The sequence below is a fragment of the Micromys minutus genome, assembly GCF_963924665.1.
Source record: "Micromys minutus genome assembly, chromosome: 16".
NCBI classification, from domain to species: Eukaryota; Metazoa; Chordata; class Mammalia; order Rodentia; family Muridae; genus Micromys; species Micromys minutus.
Genome location: NC_137985.1, coordinates 54,978,679 through 54,992,085, shown reverse-complemented (window position 1 = coordinate 54,992,085; position 13,407 = coordinate 54,978,679). Strand labels below are relative to the sequence as shown.

Genomic DNA, 13,407 nt, shown 5'->3' with positions numbered 1-13,407 from the left:
CAAGCTATTAACAATGCCTCTTTATGTAACAATGCCTCTTTTTGTGAGCTATAATAGTATTTTATAAAATAAAAAAAATGCCTCTTTATTCTCTGTAGAGGAGAATACATGCTCTGTGGCAATGGAGAGACTACTGTCTCATGAAGAAAAAGAGACACATTCAATGGCAAAGGTTTAGCTAGAACACTTTGATTAGTTAATAAGACTTAGAAACAGTTCTAATAACAATGTCAATTACTTCCAGATGAAAACAAATACATAAATACATCTGTGGGCTTGTACAGTGTCACTAAAATAACAAATCAAATCTGAAATATTGTATACTAGACCCCATATTCATGAAAGAGTTCAAAAACATTCTTTGTCCTAACTATTGCCATATGTAGATTTTTAAAACCATTTGTGGATCAAATGTGTGGCCTGTACTTGGAATCTTAGTGCTTGGGAGAGTGAGAGAGATGGGATCACCATGAGCTGGTGGCTAATTTGGCTACAAGCAGGCTGAGCTAAAGAATGATGCCTTTTCTTACCTTGGACCAGTCCCAACCCCCAAAATTCTATTTGCTACCATGATTTTCTACTATAATCACAATAGTGACATAATATTGCTAAATCATAATAATCTACAGACATTTTCTACAAATTATTAGTTATAGTAAAAAATGCTCATCTAATTAGGGGTGACATATCTACAGGTGAATTATTTTATGATTAAGTTAGATATTGTCAGTAACCACTTTTCAAATTGTTTCTTACAGAAATGGCTCAGTATGACTTTGTATTAACCACCAAAGGGATGCCCTGATAATTGCTATTAAATAACCTATAATCTGTAAAGTGCTTGTTTTTACATGCTGAGAAGTTAAATTTGAAAACTGGTAATTAAAAGTTCAACTCTTAACAAAATTATAAATTGACAGGAGCATAAATTAGTTAAAGTTTCCCTGATATAAATCTTGGAAATGAACATAGGCTTTGAAATGGGAATTATAAGCCATACAACAGGGCATCAGCAGTGTAGGCCAATGCTTAGCTCTTGGTTCTGCAGTTTTATACCTTGGTATGGGTCTTGCTTCACCAACTTATTGAAGGTGTTGGTATAAGGAAAAAAAAAAACACTTTTTAATTCCCAAATTTGCTTCTCTGTAAAATGGGGGTGATATAACTACTAAGGTCACTGGCAGGAGTGAAGAAACATTTAGAATACCACATAGCACAAAGGTACATCCAACTTATTTCATGCAAAATTTAGTGATATCAACAGCTCACTTCTAATATTAAAAATCAGAATTTCAATGTCTTACAGTAGAATACAGAACAAATTATAGAAAAATTCATCCAATCAATGCAGCAATCTTATTAAAATTGCTATATCTACTAGACCTCCCTTATCTACACATTCAGTTTTCACAGTTCAGTTGCCTGTGGTCAGTTTGGTCATAATGACTTTCCCTTCCTCTATCTCTCAAATTCTCCCTTAACTCCCAAATTCATGTCCTTTTGTTTGTCTGTTTTTAATAACTTCACTCGTGTTCTATATATGTGCATCAGTGTTGGGGCATCAACTCAACCAGGGGCTGAAAAGATGGTGCAGCAACTAATAGCACTGGGTACTCTTGTAAAGGACAAATTCAAGTCCCAGCACCCACATGACAGCTCACAATTATCTGTAACTCCAGTCCCAGGGCATTCAATACCCTCTTCTGACCTCCATGGGCATCAGGCACACACACTTGGTACACAGACACACATGCAGTTAAAACATTCATAAATAGTAAACAAAAGCAAAATAAATTACTTTCATTCCCCAGCATCCACCAACTGTCAAAAAATTTCAATTTGAGATGGGGCCTCATTAGCACCTCCCTCATCAATTTAGAAGTTTTAACCTGCATAGCATTTGTGATGGAGACTTGCACTATCCTGCTCCATCCTGCCTAGGACATGAACCTTCCCTTTGTCCAGAATATACTTGCAGTGTTTGCTATCTGTCCACTACTCACTGAACAGCAACAGCAGTGCCTCTGTTTGAGAAACATACTTAAAGATGGATCTAACATATCAGAGCAGTGATGCTGGCTATTGCTCTACTGCTTTGTTACATACACTTCATTACTAGTCACTGATGCTAATCTCTTACCATGCCTTATGCATAAGTTAAATTTTATTAAAAATACATATAGGGAAAAGCACAGTATCTAAAGAGTTAAGTGTTATTCAAAAATGCAAGGAAAAGGTCAGAGAGATGACTCAGCAGTAAAGAGCATGAACTTCTCTCACAGAGACCTAAGTTCTGCTCCTAGTAATTACATCAGGCAGCTCACAAGCCTGTAACTCCAGCTCCAAGGAATCCAAAGCTTCTGACCTTTGTGAGCACCTGAACTCATGTGCACATACCCAAATACAGACACACAGACACACAGTTACAAATAAAATCTTTTTGAAAACCTATAACTACCACTAGGAGTCTTGGAATGTGTTTTCCACAGATGCAGGAGGAAGTTATATACATTAAAAGATGTTCATATGCCACAATAGCCAAAAAAAGTATAAATCATAGTGATTTATATTTCATTAATTCAAAAGACATTAACTGACAACAATCAATGTTGGCAAAGTGTAAGACTAAAGAAGGTGCATTCTTATAAACTAAGGCTAGAGGAAATATAAATCACCACCATGTTTTCAAAGCAATCAGTCATGTCTTTCAAACTACATGGTAACCAAATAGATATATCAATTCTATGTTCTTTTGTTCTTTTGAGTTATTTATTCATTTATGTGTATGAGTGTTTTCCTGCATGTTCATATGTAGACCACATGCATACCTAGCACCCTTGAAGGTCAGAAGAGGGCATCAGATCTCCTTAGAACTAGAGTTACAGATTGTTATGGGACACTATGGGTGTGCTAGGAAACAATCCTGGGTCCTCTGCAAGAGCATCAAGTGTGCTTACCCTGGGCCATCTATCAAGTCCCCAGTTCTTTTGATTACTTCTTCTTCCAGTGTCTTTTTAACAAACATTCATAGAAAAAGGCACAGGGTTGATCAAAGCTGTACTGATGGTAATATGGAAAACTAAAAATGACTTGTACTTATCATCCTATATTTGCAGTTTCTAGAACAGTTTATAAGTATTTTAAAAAGTAGGAAGTTACATAAACTAAGATAGATGAATAGTAAAAAAGTTTGTTTTAAATAGAAATCTCTCTCTCTCTCTCTCTCTCTCTCTCTCTCTCTCTCTCACACACACACACACACACACACATGCGTACTCACATTTGTGTGTGCATGCGTACATGCACACATACAAATAAATGGGGACCTGGACTGGTGCAACATAGGTTTAATTCCAGCACTTGGGAGCCAGAGGCTCTATGAGTTCAGCCTGTATACACAGTGAGCTCTGTCTCAAAAAAAAAAAAAAAAAAAAAAAAAAAAAAAACGAAAACAAAAAAACAAAAAACAAAAAAAAAAACCAAATAAGTACATGTGACTTTTAAAGATTATTATGGCTTGGATCAGGCTTACAATCCTGCAGTGGTTAAGTGATCAAGATCAAGGGGATATAGTACGTAGAAAAGAAAGGTTCATATTTCTCCAAGGTTTATTTGTTTGAGTAAGTTAATTTTTTTTTATTTATTAGACAAGCAAGACAGTGAAAATAAGATCTGAAAAGGTACATCAAGATTTCACTGCAGGTCGTGTTAAATTTGAGGTGTTCTATTAAGTAAGATAACTAACAAGAAACAATAAACTAGAGAGGTCTAGTCAGACACAGAAATTTAGAATTCACCAGCACATTGTATTAGAGTAATTAGATTAAAACGGTGTAAGCTTTGTTTGTAAAGATGAATGTACTAAGGACTGAACCCTGGGCACTCCACTGCACAGGAAGCTGGGAGACAGAAGGGAAGGGCTGGTGATCTGAGAGAGAAAAGACTCAATCACTGTCCATAACAAACCTTAAAAGGCTGAGATCAGGGACTGACTATAGGACTTAGTAACAACAACAACAACAAACCTTGGGATGAGTACAGTCAAAACTTAACTGAAGCCAGGTTGTGACAACACACACCTTTTATCACAATGTTCAGGAGGCAAAGGCAGGCAGATCTCTGTAAGTTCAAGGCCAGCCTGGTCTACAGTGCACTCAAGGACAGCCAGGGCTACACAGAGAAACCTTGTCTAGAAAAACAAAACAAAAAGCAAAAAAAAAAAAAAAAAAACAAAAAAAACAAAAACCAAAAAACCCAAACCAAAACATCAGCTGGAAAGAGCCAAGGTGAAGGATAGAATAAAATATACTTAACTCTTTCTTGCAGGGAATGAGGCTGACAAGGTCTCAAGTAGTTTAGAGTGACTTTGAACTATGTGGCCAATGGTGATCTTGAATTTTTGATCTTTCTGCCTCAATTCCTAAGTGTAGGTATGTTCCATCATACCCAGTAACACAGTGCAGGGGCTGGAAACAGGGCCTTAATGTACTAGACTAGTACTATACCAACTCAGTCATTCCCAGTCCAACCTATCACATACTGAACTCTTGAAAAGTTTGACTATAGAGAATGGTAAAATGGGACAATGGAAGAGAAGGGAATATGGAATCAAAAACTTTTATTTAAAAAAATGGTGATCTATTTGCATGTGCCTAACAAAAGAACACAGAAGACCACCAATGGCTCGTCTGCAGAGCTGTGTCTATATGGGATCCAGCATGAAAGCAAGGGGACAAGGAGGCAGACATGGTGTAAACTTACTGATTTTGTAGTAATAAGGAAAAGTTATTTAAGTTAGAAGGAAGAAGGGGAGAGGGAAAGAGAAGACAAAGATTCTTATGCAGTTTTTGTGAAAGTACAACTAAAGAACTTTCAAAAACAATAAAATACCCAACATCCTTAAAAACATATTTTCAGGTCTGTTACGGCTTTTTGTTTTCAAGAAGTTTTATAGTCATGCATTTCTCCACTGGTGAGTGGCTAAGTGTACTTGTGCTACAGAATTAACTTACCATGCTATTGTTGAGATTCTTGTCGACCTTGCAGAATGTATGTGGTGGACTCTCTCCTTTACTGGGTATGATAATGCATATATCTGTGACAGCCAGCGTATTCTGAGTTGTGTTTTCAGAGGCTCTTCGGTAAGTGATGTAGATCCTTTGTGATGAGGTACTGCCGCTAATATTGGCAGGTCGTCCATAGGGAGTGCTCTGAATAATCTCACAGCCCTGCTTCAATCTTTCTTTCCAGTCATATAATACCCTAAAACATAATATTTTAAAGTAAATACACAAAGTTCCCTCAAACTAGAAAGTACCATTCTTAAGTATCATGCATGACTCATCCTAAATGCAGCATTATGTATGTGTTGGTATACGCCAATGATTCCAGCACTCAGGAAGAGAAGGCAGGAGGATCAGAAATGCAAGATCATCCTTGGCTTCATAACAAGTTCAAAGCCATGGCTACTGCAGATTCTGTCACATCTCCATCTTCTGCAAAAAAAGAATTGGATGTATCCCGCCCCATTTTTCACCTTGATTCTTTCCAGTTATGTTTTTAATAAATCTTACAACTTATTTTAAAACTAAACATACAATCCTATGCTAAAGGATAACTGTTTCCCTACTAAAACTTTAATAATAGAAAAAAATCATGTAAAGCTTTGTGCTTATTAATATAACAGAGTGTGACAGTGATTAGATACAAGAACACTTAATATTCAGCATTCCATTTAACTGAGTTATTTATTAATACATTTACTTACCTATATTCCATAAAATCAAGCACATTCTATGGGAAACATAACCTGTATTTTTGGTCACAGCTAAACTCTACAGAAGGTTGCATGCCTAGATGGTACTTTCCTGTATACTTTCACTCTAATACCATGAAATATCCCAATTGGGCAAATCTATTAAGCAAGGCAGAAAATGGTGACTGCTGAGGGCTGAGAAGGTTGGGAAACTGGACAGAGCACACAATTGAGGCAGGATTTCATTCTGACATGATAAAATATGTTGTGGTGATAGTTGTACACCTCTGACTATACTGAATTATATGTTTCAAATGGCTAAAAAAATTGAATGGTATATATTTATATCTCAATAAGGTTATTATAAATAGGAAAGAGCCCCCAAATCCAATATAGCAGGACTCTAATTTACTCCAAGATCCTTATTTCGTACACAGTTAAGTATACATGTATTCTTAAGTGGTTTCATCCATTTGAGAGGTTGAGGCAGGAGTCTAAGAAAGCCTGGGCAATACAGAACCTTAACTGAAAATTCTTTTCAATTTAAACTTTGTGGTGAGGATGATCCATTAGTTTCCTGGTACCCTCTGCATTTAATATATTTACTCTCTCCCTTATATCTAACAGGAAGGCGAGCACTAGGACCCACAGGACAGAGATGAAGACAGTGTAAATATAAAACTCTGTGTTGCTTTCTTTTTAATTCTCCTCCCACCCTCACCCCCAATTTTTATGGGTAACAGGGGCAGAACAGGTTTTCACTATGTAGCTCAGCTGATGTCAAATGTAACAATCTTCTGTCCTAGTGTGCCAAGTGCTAGGATTACAGGCCCATAGCCTACACTCAGGCAAATGCATTTGTTTCAAAAGCTAACATACTATTAATGACTATACAAAGCTAACTTCAAAATCTACAAGGCATACAATTTAAATTAATAATAATAATAAAAAACATACCCCAGATCTGTAAGTGGAGGTTTGTCTCTCCCTCTTTTATAGCAAAGATAAATTTGGGGTCCCACAAGGCTTCCATTATTAAGATCTGCTGACAATCCAGTTGGAGTAACATCAATACATACATAATCCCGAGGTACCTCCTCCCCAAGGGATTTGATGATAACAGAAACATCTGTGATGGGTTCTTTTGGTTTTGCCACTTTGTGACAGGCATCATTGAAGTGAATTTCCTCTTCAAGAGGTTTTGAAATGTCAGTTAAGCCCGCTACAACAAAGTAGTCAGCAACACGAGGTCCCTTGTCTTCAATCATCTCCCATCACAGAGTTTATATCTAAACAAAAAATAAAGAATCTTAATTCTATAATCTGCCAAGTCAACAGTACAATTCTAGAAAGAATGCAAGTCCTGTTCATACCAGTTTTAGATATTTACCCATGAGGTGAAAAACATGCCTTTTATTATAAATCTAATGTAGGAATTCTAATTTTGGTATCATGGAAACCTAGATCATTGAAGTAGATAACAACAACAAAACCAAATTCCAGAACTTTAAATATGTAGATGAACCTTAAACATATAGTGTAAATTCCAAATGCCAGAATACAATCTAAAAGCTAAATTTGAACCAGATAATCTGCTCTCCTCAGTAATCAAGGAGCTATGTTCTAAAAGCCATTACTAGGACAGAGACAAGGCTTACAAGCCAAATTAGACCAGGAACTGAAATGCAGACACTCACAGAAATCCAAAAGCTCCAAATGACTAGAGTATTGCTTAAAGAGTGGATTTTAAAATCTGTCCACTAAGCTTGGGTGTGGTTCAATGGCAGAGCATGTGTGAAACAAAACATTCCCTACCCACTGACACAGGCAGATAATGAAGTCTGCTTCAATGCATCCCTGACTTGTGCTGCAGGTAAGACTCTGGAGCATGAACTTAAGCCATTTTTAAGGAAACATATAATAAAAGTGTTCTGAAACAAGTGACTCCCTTCCTCATGGAGCAAATGCAAGCCAACTCTTGAGGCTACACCCTAAACCTAGGTTTCCACAGACAAGACCCAGTAGAAGATGAGCTCCAATTCTAAAACACAAAATCATAGACGAAAAAAATATATCTCAATAGATACAACAAACAAGAACTCAAATAAGAGAGTGCAACACTCTTATAATAAATTAAAAAAACAAATGCATACATACATCTATAAGCATTTAAGGGTAAAACCTTCAGTTGTCTACAATCAGCATTATTTTCTCCTTTAGGATAATATGCTTCTGGCTTTGTAAACCACTGTTACAGGAGGGAAGTAATATTTAAAACAACAATCGAAAATATGTCTCATATAGGTCTTGGTTACAACAAAGGCAAACAAGAAAAAGAATTCCAAAGACAAAAAATTAGGCACACACACACACACACACAAGCCTCTTTTTCACAGTTACCATATATATGACAGATGGGACACACAGATGACTATAGCATATTTTAAATATTTAGAAAGGGAAATAATAAAGTTAGTAAGTCATTTGCTTAACCCCAGGGTTTCCAAAAATGTACTTGAGCAGTAACCCTATTTTACCACCTAACAACTAGAAAACTTTACATGTTATAGAAAATGCTAGTTCAAAATAAATAACCTTCCCTGAGGGAACTTGTGCTGCACATCAGAGTAAAACCTTCTACACTGGGCTGAGAAGTTGGCTCAGTGGGTAAAGTACCTGCTGTGTAAACCTGACAACTTGAGTTCAGATCCACAGCACCCGTGTAAAAGTTGGGAGTGCTTGCGGTAGGGAATATAGACAGTAAATCCCTATGGACCCAGCTGAGTTCCAGGCTCAGTGAGAAACTCAGGGTTAAAGGATATAGTGGAGAGACATTGGACAATGACCTCTGGCCTCCATGTATTTTTTTACATATATGCGAATGTATTCATGCTTAACAGACACACAAACCAGCACTCACCCATATAAGCTACACACACACACACACACACACACACACACACACACACTTCCTGCTTGCTTTTGGGGTTTTTTTTGTTTGTTTGTTTGTTTTTTTATGCTGATGGGGACTGATGCCAGGGAACTGGTCTACCATAAGCCTTTAGCCCCAGAAAATACACTTCTTTACATTAATTTTTGGAAACTGGAGATCACAAAACCATGCACTTAACCCAAAGGGTCTCTAGTAATAACTTAACCCAAAGGTCTTAATACAAATGATTTAAATCTTATTAACTTGAATTAACAATACTGTGTCATAAACTAATAGTTACTTAATACATTGCCTTTTTTCAAATATTTTAAATAACTTTATAAATGTACTCGTAAGATAGAATGTTTAGGAGCTGGAAAAATGACTCAGAGGGTAAAGGCACTTAGTGCTAAGCCTGATGACTTCAGTTCAAACCCCGGGATCCCCAAGGTGGAAGGAGAGAACTGATTTCCACAAATTGTCCTCTGATTTCCATATTCCTATCAGTGTGTATGTGCCCACCTATGTATATATAGATATATACAAATAAATAAAATATAAAGAAGATGAGATATTTACAGGCCTCTTAAAACCTTATATACCTCAGAGAAGAGGATGAGGTGAAGGTGGTCCAAATGTATTTTATGAAATTCTAAAAATTAATAAAAATATTGTATTAAATTTGTAAGTCTGGTTAGCTAGTATCTCACTTATTTTAAAAATAATTTAAAGAATATGATAACACCTTCAAAGTTTTTGTTTCTAACCCACCCACCCCCAACACTCCTCACCATGACAGGGTTTCACTATATAGCTCTGGCTGTCCTGGAACTTACCATGTAGACCAGACTGGCCTCGAACTCACAGAGATCCACCTGCCTCTGCCTCCAAATGCTGGGATTAAAGCTGTGTGCCTCTATGAAAAACAAACACTAGTTTTTCATAGAAAATATATTTGAACCTTGGTAAAATCCAAGACCAGGCTAAGTAATCATCATGATGTGCTGAGGATAGAAGCCAGCACCTTGCACATAACAAGGTAAGTACTCTGCCATGAAGACAGATCTACTCCCCAGCCCGCATATTTCACTTTAAATGGAGTCTATATTCCTTGAAAATAGAAAACAAGAAAGATGTATGCTCTGTTCATAAGAATATAAAATGACTAAACTATAAGCCATTACAAGAAGGTTCTTACCCATTCAGCAACTAAAGGAGATTGGTTTGTTTCTCTCCCTTTCAATCTCTGGCCAATCCAGATGCTTTTGATTTCTTATCTCACTCCATTAGATCAACATAGGCAAGCATGTGCTACCCAGACTGCCTCTAAAGACAAGAGGTGAGAATGAAAATCTGAGGGAACACACACTATTATTTATATTAAAATTCTGAACACTTAAAGTTTTATAAAATTAGTAACTACCAGTGCTAGCTAGGTACAGTGACCACACTTATAACTCCAGCTTATAAGGGTCCAAGGATTGAGAGTTTGAGGTCTAGATTCTTTTTAAAAGTACCAAATACTACCGAAATTTCCAGATATGATATGATAATCATACACTTAGACTTATATATGAAAATGGTCAGTACTATAATGGACCAGTTGACTAGACTATAAGAACCTTTTTGCTGCATTTGAACTCACAATCCTCCTACATTTTCCTGAATGCTGGGATTTCAGAGTGTGCGTGATGCTCCTCTCCAAGAGGCAGCTTAAAATACATTTTAATAAATTATTTTCTATCACCTGTTACTTACAGTTATCATATAATAACTATATCCCAAATCCTTAAAGTTCTGACAAATTAAACTTCCAGTGGTTAACATAGAAGAAAGCCAACTGAAACAAATCACAAGAAAAAACAAAATCTAATAACACATTACTGAAGTTTTGGTTGGAACAAAACAGCTCCTAGTGTGTGAGTTCTTAGGATTTGAGAAATACTGTACTGAAGAGAAAAAAAATGAGGTTAAATTAATTCTGATAAAATACTCCCTAGTATATATGTAGATACTTGAACATCTACTACTAATAATTTTAAGGTAAATACCAACTTCTTGAAAACCCACATTTTAGTCAATAACAGATACAGACTTGACAAGAAATAAAGACAGGATTAGGAGAAGAAGAATAACAAATGGGACAGACGACCATGTGTGGGGCAAGGGAAGGTGACCATCATATATATATATATATATATATATATATATATATATATATATACCACCTAATTAATCATCTCCATTTAATTTTTTTTAACTTTCAGTTTGCTTTATTTTTTTAATGAAAGAACTTTATTTAAAAAAAACAGAGATAAATGTACAGATTTTAAAAGCATTTTTGCATAACAGCATAAGAACAAATTTTTCTTAGTACTTGATTTTTTTAAAGGCTTGATAGTATGCATTAAAATCTTACTAGTTACAATCAAGTACATGTAAAACAAGATGTAACCTGGAAATAGTCAAAGTTTTCTTGGTCTGTAAAGATTAAGCATAACGGTTTTTCATTTTCTTTTTTTCTTGAACTTCATATAGTCTATGAGTTGTTTCTCGGGTATTCAGAGTTTTATGGGGTTAGTATCCAATTAACAGTGACTGCATATTATGTCTGTTCTTTTGGAACTGGGTTATTTCACTCAGGATGATATTCTCTAGATGCATCCATTTTCTTAAGAATTTCATAAAGTCATTGTTTCTGATAGCTGAGTAGTACTCCATTGTGTAAATGTACCACAATTTTTGTATCCATTCATCTACTGAAGGACATCTGGGTTCTTTCCAGCTTCTGGCTATTATAAATAGGGCTGCTATGAACATTGTGGTGCATGTGTCTTTATTATATGTTGGAGCTTCTCTAGGGTATATGCCCAAAAGTGGAATAACTGGGTCTTTAGGTAGTACAATTTTAGTATGTCTTTAGTATGTCCAATTTTCTGAGGAACGGCCAGACTGATTTCCAGAGTGGTTGTACAAGTTTACAACTCCACCAACAGTGGAGAAGTGTTCCTCTTTCTCCACATCCTCGCCATATCTGCTGTCATCTGAATTTTTGATCTTAGCTATTCTGACTGGTGTGAGGTAGAATCTCAGGGTTGTTTTGATTTGCATTTCCCTGATGGCTAAGGATGTCGAGAAGTTCCTTAGATGCTTCTCAGCCATTCGATATTCCTCAATTGAGGACTTTTTGTTTAGCTCTGTACCCCATTTTTAAATAGGGTTGTTGATTCTCTGGTGTCTAGCTTTTGAGTTCTTTGTATACTTGGATATTAGGCCTCTATCAGATGTGGGGTTGGTAAAGATCTTTTCCCAATCTGTTGGCTGCCATTTTGTTTTCTTGACACTGTCCTTAGCCTTACAGAACTTTGCAATCTCACTGAGTTCCATTTCTCGATACTTTGTTGTAGAGCACAAACTATTGGTGTTCTGTTTAGGAAATTTTCTCCTGTGCCTATGTGTTCTAAGGTTTTCCCTACTTTCTCTTCTAATAGTTTCAGTGTACCTGGTTTAATGTGAAGATCTTTGATCCGCTTGCACCTGAGCTTTATACAAGGAAGTAAGAAAGGGTTTATTTTCATTCTTCTGCATGCTGAGTGCCAGGTGGACCAGCACCATTTGTTGAAGGGGCTGTCCTTTTTCCATTGAATGTTTTCAGTTCCTTTGTCAAAAATCATGTGACCATATATGTGAGGGATCATTTCTAGATCTTCTATTCTATTCCATTGATCCACATGCCTATCTCAGTACCAGTACCATGCAGTTTTTAACACAATTGCCTTGTAATATAGCTTGAGGTCAGGGATGATGATTCCCACAGATGTTTTCTTGTTGTTGAGGATAGATTTTGCTATTCCAGGTCTTTTGTTATTCCAGATGAAATTTCACATTGATCTTTCCAACTCTATGAAGAATTGGGTTGGAATTTTGATGGGGATTGCATTGAATCTGTAGATTGCTTCTGGTAAGATGGCCATTTTTACAATGTTGATCCTTCCAATCAATGAGCATGGGAGATCTTTCCATTTTCTGAGATCTTCCTTGATTTCCTTCTTTAAAGATTTGAAGTTCTTGTCATACAGGTCCTTCACTTGCTTAGTGAGAGTCACAGCAAGGTATTTCATATTGTTTGTGACTATTGTGAAGGGTACCTTTTCCCTAATTTCTTTCTCCACATGTTTGTCCTTTGAGTAGCGGGAGCCTACTGATTTGTTTGAATTCATTTTATATCCAGCCACTTTGCTGAACTTGTTTGTCAGCTGTAGAAGTTCTCTGATGAAATTTTTGGGGTCACTTACATACACTATCATGTCATCTGTAAACAGTGATGTTTTTACTTCTTCCTTTCTAATCTGTATCCCTTTGATTTTCTTTTGCTGTCTAATTGCTCCAGCCAGGACTTTGAGTACTATGCTGAATAGATAGGGGGAGCGTGGGCAGCCTTGTCTAGTCCCTGATTTTAGTGGGATTGCTTCAAGTTTCTCACCGTTAAGTTTGATGTTGACTATTGCTTTACTGTATATTGCTTTTATTATGTTTAGCTATGGGCCTTTGATTCCTGTTCTTTCCAAGACTTTTAACATGAAGGGTTGCTGAATTTTGTCAAAGGTATCTGAGCATCTAGTGAGATGACCATGTGATTTTTTTTCTTTGAGTTTGTTTATATGGTGGATTCCATTGATGGACTTCCATATATTAAACCATCCCTCCATCCCAGGGATGA

General features: G+C 36.3%; 1 protein-coding gene across 2 annotated transcripts in view; it reads right to left on the bottom strand.

The window, feature by feature from the left end:
- The window catches only part of DENND4A (DENN domain containing 4A), a 115,921-nt gene that overhangs the window by 78,702 nt on the left and 23,812 nt on the right, over nucleotides 1–13,407 (bottom strand). The window contains exons 2-3 of one of the 2 annotated variants that reach the window (XM_080930743.1): nucleotides 6,713–7,044; nucleotides 5,013–5,262 (exon numbers count right to left, since the gene is read on the bottom strand). The exons of the other annotated variant lie outside the window; for it this stretch is intronic. Of the exons in view, the coding sequence (XP_080786869.1) occupies nucleotides 5,013–5,262; nucleotides 6,713–7,023 (561 nt within the window). The 5' untranslated portion in view covers nucleotides 7,024–7,044. The remainder of the gene's footprint in view (nucleotides 1–5,012; nucleotides 5,263–6,712; nucleotides 7,045–13,407) is intronic. 2 annotated transcript variants of the gene reach the window in all.